The following is a 7,500-nucleotide window of genomic DNA, read 5'->3' on the forward strand; positions in this document are numbered from 1 at the left end:
CGACAGTACAGTTGGAAAGGAGCAGAAAAGGAAAGATCTTCTTTCTTGACTGTGTGCAAATCAATTTCCTAAAAAAAAAAACCATAAATTAAAATTGTGTGTAGATAAAAGACAGGGTTCTCAGTGGAAGCCGGCAACCTACAGAGGTGCGCTGGCTGTGAACATGAAGGTTCAGGCTATGAAATTTTTGTTAAAAAAAGCATTCAAAAGGATGACATTTTGAGAAAAACAATGATCACTTATTCGCTACTTGCTGCTTTGTGACGAAAGTTTGGATGTTCCCCTTTTCAAAGTTTGCTAGTTTCGTAGGTTTCATAATGTGTACAGTCAAATACACCAGCACAGGACAGCTTAGCCATTTCTCTCCTTCTTTTTCAGGGGAGAGAAGCTACCACCGGAAATGCGTTTGTGTTTGAAGGCTAATGATGGCTGCCCTCTGAAAATGCAATGCACGTAAAAGATAAGCTGTGACGTGTCGATATGTAATGTTAGTGTTCATGACACTTTTCAATTCAAAGCAGCTCTTCTTGTTGAACGAAATTATGTATTATGTGTTGAACGTAATCACATAATTATGTCAAAACAAGAAAAATCAATCTATGGATATTTCAAATGCAAGAAATTGCACCTCCGGACCCCCCTAGAAGCTTAGGCCTACGGCTTTTGCACTCAGCCCAAAGGGCTGAGTCATCAGCTGCCTGTTATTGCAATTTTGCTATCTGTTTTGAAAATCCACTGAGAACCCTGAAAAGAACAACAAAGTGGATGATGTACATGTAATTAATAAGAAATCAGTATTATATCAATGGACCTGTAAGTTCAACAATTATTAACCTGGTCGCTTACAGCTGCTGTACGTGTAGTAGAGATGAGACATCATCAGTGATATTCTTAGTAAGTGACAGTCACATTGTTTGCAAACTGAAAATTAGTTGGTACACTGCACCTCTTGTCAAGATAAATGTACATTATCTTAGATGTTGGCATTGGTTCAGTAGAATTTGTTTCAAGGCACCAAACCATATCAAACTTTCCAGTCTGATCCATTCGTGTGGCTCCCAAGTTCTATACACTTCTGTTACTCGTAACGAGTCAAAAACTGACCCACTATACCACTGTGCCTCCACACAACAAAACATTATCAATTTGTAATGAGATTACATTGAGGTATGTAACAGTCACTGTTACCTTGACCACACAGGAGTTAGTAACGACTTGTTTGGCCTCAACAACATCTACCAATGGTTCAGTTAAGGCCACCTTCCTAATGCAGCTCATGTCAAATCCATAAACACTGTCCCACCCTAAAAATGGATCACGGCATTGACTATCAGCAACAATAAATGAAAGGGAAAAGACACAAAAAATAAATAAAAAAGCAACAACAGAGCCATTAGTAGGACTACACTTACAATAAATTTTATCTTCTTTGTACTGCCTGTCTTCAATTGCACAGAGGTAAAGCTGTGCCTTATCGGGAAACAACAACCCACCAGATTTCTATGATGGAATGGAAAAGGTATTTTGATGCTCCAAAGAGTACACCTGCTAGTTGGGAATGATGTAAACCTATTATTTAGTGTACAGCTATAATCAATTATTTATCCTTGGAAGAATGACCTCTGTTGATTAACCCATTGACTCCAAGGAGTGAGACATCAATAATACATTTTACCCTGTCCAATGCCAGACAATTTTACTTATCAGTAAGGGGTGGCACAGAAATCAATGGGTTAAGTAATATGATTCTCAGTTGAGTATGACACTAGGGAAATTTGGTGACAAAGTTTCATCATTAAAGTTACCATGTTGTCAAGCGCAACTTGCTTCGTTTCCAAGGGTAACTTTCGGGGTTTGACGTCATTTAACTGGTAATGGTCGCCAGTTTGAATTTAACCGTTACCATTTGTAGATTTTGGCGGGCTCATCGCTCGCTCGTGACGTCAAGGCCCTAAAAGTTACTCTTGGAAACGAAGGAAGTTGCCCTTGACAACATGGTAACTTTAACGCTGAAAATTTGTCACCAAACTTCCCTTGTGTCATACTCACCTGAGAATTGTAGTAAACTCCAAAAGATCCTAAAGCATACAAAGTATTGTAGCTTAGAGCCTCCAAACTTTACAATGCTAGTTTTAACAATCTTTTTACGCCACAGGAGCAAGTTGCTAACCAGTTATTTTAGCAGTGAACGCAATGCATTAAAAAAGCTGTTAAAGAGAATATTCTCTTTAAAATATAATAATCACTTTATTTCCAAAATATCTCCAAAAGGTAAGAACTATAAATTTACAAGCAATATAGATATTTCTCCATTTTAAAACTGTTTTAAAACTTCTAAAGAAAAAAAAATAGAAAAAATAATAAATAATAGAAATAACAAATGATAATAAATAAATAAAATAATAAAATAATAATAATAATAACAATAATAATAATAATAATAATAATAATAATAATAATATTTAATAATAATCCCTACACATTCTCCTGTTTTTGAACCTTTAGTATTAGTGATAGCGCATGAGAGGTCTGGTGGGATGAAAATTCATAACTTAAATGAGATGATGCAAAATACTTACCAGCCACTTGTCCCTGGCAAATAACACAGTGTCCAACATGGACTCGTACAATAGACAGTAACCCATCCATTCACTGATGATTATATCCACCTTGTCCACAGGCAAGTCAACCTCCTCAATTTTTCCTTTGATGAGGGTAATAACTACAATAAAATTGGACCAAAATGAGAATGCAGGTCCCATGATGCTGTTTGGTTTTTGAGCATACTGCACAATTAGTACACTTTTGCAATCTGATTTCCATAGATCGATGTATGGTTTCATGAAAAGTGAACATGCAATTTTCACATTAGAAGAAGTGACAATAATTATTATTAGTATAAACACACAGGTGATTATACAAAATTGCGCGCTCGCATTGGCTCGCTATCTCGGATTATCAGCCGATAATCACCTCAACGGACAAAATGGCTGCCAATAGTTGTTTTGCCACTGTAAGTGAAGATAATTTTGCGTTGAAATGTTTTTTTTCTCTTTTTTGAAATAATCACCTGTGTATTTATACTAAACAAGCCTCAGGCTCAGTGATTATGGGTGAATATTCACCGATAATCACTTCACCTTCGGCAAATAATTGTTAATTAATCAATCTTGTCAGAATATAAAAATTAATGGGAATATGGACTGCAGTCTATATATTTGGATTGTAAAATCACGCATTTCATCAAGAATGGAGTTCAAAATGAGTACTCATACTGAGAGGTAACTGACATCCAATTGGACCAAGAAAACAGGAGCAACTGTAAAAGGGAATACCGGTAAATAATAACAGAAACCCATAAGGGTTGAAACGTCCAACACACGTTCACAGCTTCCGAATATTCAGTGCGAACTGATTGGTTGAATGTTTCAGTGCTAAGTACCATATTTGGAAACCCCTCACTCTTGTTGTTCCAAATATGGTACTTAGCAAATTGAATATTCAGAAGCTTGTTTCCCAGCACACAAGGGGCCCTTACACGTTTCAACCCTTATGGGTTTCTGATAATAATAATATTATTCCCTTAAAGTTGCTCCTGAAATAAAACCATAAATTTACTGAGACACAAATGCCATTATATAGCGACCTGAAATCAACAGAAGAATAAGCTACCTCCTGTAATGAAATGTAATTTAGGGGGTATTTACATTAGACCAGGACAAACTCAGACTGGCATGAGTTCATATCAGCCTCCATACTGGTCAGACTGGTCTGACTTTGTCTCAGTTGCAGGACCAAGACAAGAAAATCTTGTACCAGTTTGAGTTTGTACCATTCTAATGTAAATAAAAACAAATCGCAGACCGGGTCTAGAAAATTCAGGCTTCTATGCTTTTGGGTCAGCCATGTACATGTATTTAATACACAAGCGATATCATTTCATCCCAGTTTCATGTAAATGGCTGCAAAAATTTCATAACGGTCTGAGTTAATCTTGGTCTCATGTAATTACCCCGTTATTTCATTATGGTGATTTTTATACCTTCTTCGAAGTTGTTATCTTTGATTATTTGTCTGGAATAGTCAATGATGGAGGAAAAGTCAACCTTAAAACAAGAGAAAAGCATTGAAAAAAGTCAATTTACAGCCTCTCATCATGATGTTCTGAAAAGAAGAAAGGATTAAGACGCAAGGTCATTTAAAATGACCAGATGAATAATTTTCAGACCATCCCACTCTGACCTGTAGATTGATCTGAATTCAACTCTAGCACTGCACTTTTTGTAAAGGCCAACCGATTCCTTTCAGTTGGGTTTCATGTCACTGTTATTAATTTTCTTAAAATTCTCATTGAATCCTTACTTTACATGTAAATATTATTATTTTGAAACAAACAGGCAGTATTGTTTCAGGACCTAGTTAATATGATGTTTTCTGGTGCATTTTTTTAAGATTGAAAAAAAAAATGCTATAATCAAGGGACAACTTCTACTGCAACATTTGGGAATAAGAATCACAGGGACTTCCACCAGGATCAGGGTGTCACAAATTAGCATGCCATGTGCAACAGTTTCCTAAAGATTTTCCACAGGAGATCTTCAGCATTTGCCACCTGGGTATTTTTAATGCATTTGATATAATAAAGTAAGCAAAAAAGATGAAAAAAGCCAGGCAAAGTCATGGCAAAAGAGTGTACAAAGCCAGTCAATTTGCCCGGTGCATGACCCTTTATGAACCCCCAGCAAGTAGAATCCAGGTGATCTGGTGACGTAATTCGGAGGACTGGGGAGAAAAATTTCAACGCCGAATCCCACAACTGCGCACGGCCTCACTTTCAAATTCAACATGGCAGAGGCGAGGTTAGAGCTCGTCAGGTGTACTTGAATGTTCATTCAGTAACAGGAAATGTGGTAGACACGGAATGATCTGTTGAGGCTTTGGCGATGGAAATACTGCAGGGAATTTGGAAACAACACCTAAGGCCGCATGCGGTCGTGGAATACGGCGTTCAAATTTTTCTTCCCAGTCCTCCAAATTACGTCACAAGATCACCTGGATTAAACTCAAGCAGCAACTTTTTTCAACTGGGGGGTGTCCTAGGATGTTTGAGGTGTCAATGGGTTAAAGATAAACCTGAAGATGAACCTAAGCTAAAAAGATGACCTTTTTTCAAAGCTTTTGTTTTAAGGTATAGGTCCTGCATTTTTTGAATGAATGTCCATGTTTTTAATCCTTTCACCACCCCTTAGAGGGTCACCCATTCGTGAGTAAAATCATCTGGTGTTATTAAATTAAAAAAATCCATAAGTGGTACTCTTCAGAAAGAAACCGTTAAGACTATTTTGTTAGCTTTTTCTGTATTTTTTGGCTTGTAATCACACCAAGACCTTTGCATAGAGACGACTAGTGATCAATTTAACAAATAGATTCTGTGTTGCCATGCATCTTGTCAGTAATAGATCACAAGTGATTTCAAAATATGGTAAGAATAAAAAAGGTGGCTCACAAAGGGATAGCAGAATGTGTCACTGATGGTCTTAACACATTTTGACATCTTCTGTGACCTACATGTATTACTGAACATGTACATGGTAACATGGAATCTACTACAATTAAAAGTTTTTTTAACGATGATGTCAGCTATGCATCTGTCCTCTAATGGATCATAGCTGAGAACCAATCAAAATATGTGCATTATTGATCTTATTATAAGTCTAAAAATAACCCATTTTAGAATAGATATTAATGATAAATTACAGGTCAGAGTTCGTTATTGTTTCTACAATCAACCCAAACCATCAAATCAAAACCACCCATCGGCTTTTCAGAATGATCATTATTATACTGGCTATAAAAATATGTGCATATCACTGATACATGTCATTTCACACAAAAAAAAACCTTCACTCTCAGTCTGCTAAGACAAGGAAATAACTCACAGCATACACATGCTTTGCACCAGCTTTTGCTGCAAACATCGATAAAATGCCAGTGCCACAACCCACATCAAGAACAACTTTGTCCCGAAACAGGTGTCTGTTGTAGTACATTGCATTACGATATGTTGATGTGCGTACTTCATCTTTGATCATTTCCTGTTGGTAAGGAGAACAAAAATAAGTGAATTACATGTACTAAGAATAAGGGCACCTTTTGATCACTTAAAAAATTCCTTTTGCGACATAAACACACTGCAAGGAATGAGCAAATAATCGAGGCCTTCCAAAAAGGTACACAGCAGTTGAATGACTAAGATAACTTATGAAAAATGTCAAATAAAAAATCTCATAACTCACAATAAACTGATGAGTCAAACATAAATTTTACTTCTAGTCAATAGAAAATAACATTATTAGTAAAGAGCGAGTTTGAGCAAGATACTGCAGTAACTAAAATACTCAAATAATACGATTTCTGAACACAAAAACGAAAAACAATCATAACAATCATCCGTTTAACAATACCGGTAATATTTCCAAGGCTACGAATTTTGCACTAGACGTACCTCATGAATTCCTGAACAGGCGGTAAACAGGATGCCAAAGGCAATTCAACATATCAACAAAAGTAAACGGTTAGTACACGACCTTTATGCACAAAAAAGAAAGACCTTGAAAAGGGTTTCTCACCAAAATGAGCGTAAGAATCGAAGTAATAATCAGCACTCGTCATTTCAGATGCTGGCGGCCTAGAATCTTGCATTGTAGAAGCTTTCTTCAGACTTTGGCCCTTGGAAACTTCGTCGACATGATTCGCCGTTGATGAATCGACTTCCATCCCATTGGTGGACTCCTAGAGAACAGAAACATTATATTTTTTCCTGTCGTAAGGAATAAATCCCAGATGCAAAGGCACAGTACCTCGACTTTCGCCACTTTTGCTTTGGTCTCCATTATCTTCCGCACGTGTACTGTCAATTCGAAGTCTGAGCCCACGCTACCACAGCGGCAAAAAGTAAAGCGCAAGGTATGCTATGTACGGTGCGTGGCAGGCCGTCGGGGGGCAGTGCTACACGGCCAACGTTTGCAAAAACGTAATCCTTCCTTGTACATTTTCATTGCCGTGACTTTAACATCTTCAGTTCCCACGGCCTGCTCCCGTCTGACCTTGTAGCTCAGTCGGTAGAGCAGCGGTGACCTGCTTCTCGCTTTTTATGGCCAACAGGCAGGAAATCAGCTAAAACAAGACGCCAATCAGGCGTTCACGTGGGTTGCACTGATCAAAGCAAGCAACAGGCAGCGGCTGTAAATAAAAATTCTAGAGTCTGTCACAAAATTCCTTGGAACAGTACACGAAAATACGGACCTGAAACTTTCGCGGCTCACTCTCTCCTCACAATGTTGTTTGCACGCGAGTTTCTGAGCCCGTTCGGCAAAACATTATTGTGGGAGGGCAAGGTATTCACAAAGTGTTTCAACTACCCTACTTATCTTTCTCTTGACTAATGCAAATATCAACTGTAGTGAAAGCAAATTATTCCATTTTTTGCTGTAATTTCAA

General features: G+C 37.5%; 1 protein-coding gene across 1 annotated transcript in view; it reads right to left on the reverse strand.

Moving 5' to 3' along the window:
• LOC137970212 (protein arginine N-methyltransferase 1-like) overlaps positions 1 to 6,929 on the reverse strand; it is a 9,684-nt gene extending 2,755 nt beyond the window's left edge. Inside the window, exons 1-9 of the mRNA XM_068816731.1 lie at positions 6,861 to 6,929; positions 6,630 to 6,792; positions 6,506 to 6,516; positions 5,940 to 6,095; positions 4,043 to 4,106; positions 2,580 to 2,722; positions 1,413 to 1,500; positions 1,189 to 1,304; positions 1 to 68 (exon numbers count right to left, since the gene is read on the reverse strand). The exon at positions 1 to 68 is cut by the window's left edge and continues 83 nt beyond it. Coding sequence (XP_068672832.1) covers positions 1 to 68; positions 1,189 to 1,304; positions 1,413 to 1,500; positions 2,580 to 2,722; positions 4,043 to 4,106; positions 5,940 to 6,095; positions 6,506 to 6,516; positions 6,630 to 6,792; positions 6,861 to 6,893 — 842 coding nt within the window. The 5' untranslated portion in view covers positions 6,894 to 6,929. The remainder of the gene's footprint in view (positions 69 to 1,188; positions 1,305 to 1,412; positions 1,501 to 2,579; positions 2,723 to 4,042; positions 4,107 to 5,939; positions 6,096 to 6,505; positions 6,517 to 6,629; positions 6,793 to 6,860) is intronic.
• Positions 6,930 to 7,500: the final 571 nt, after the last annotated feature.

This window comes from Montipora foliosa, chromosome 9, assembly GCF_036669935.1.
Source record: "Montipora foliosa isolate CH-2021 chromosome 9, ASM3666993v2, whole genome shotgun sequence".
NCBI lineage: Eukaryota > Metazoa > Cnidaria > Anthozoa > Scleractinia > Acroporidae > Montipora > Montipora foliosa.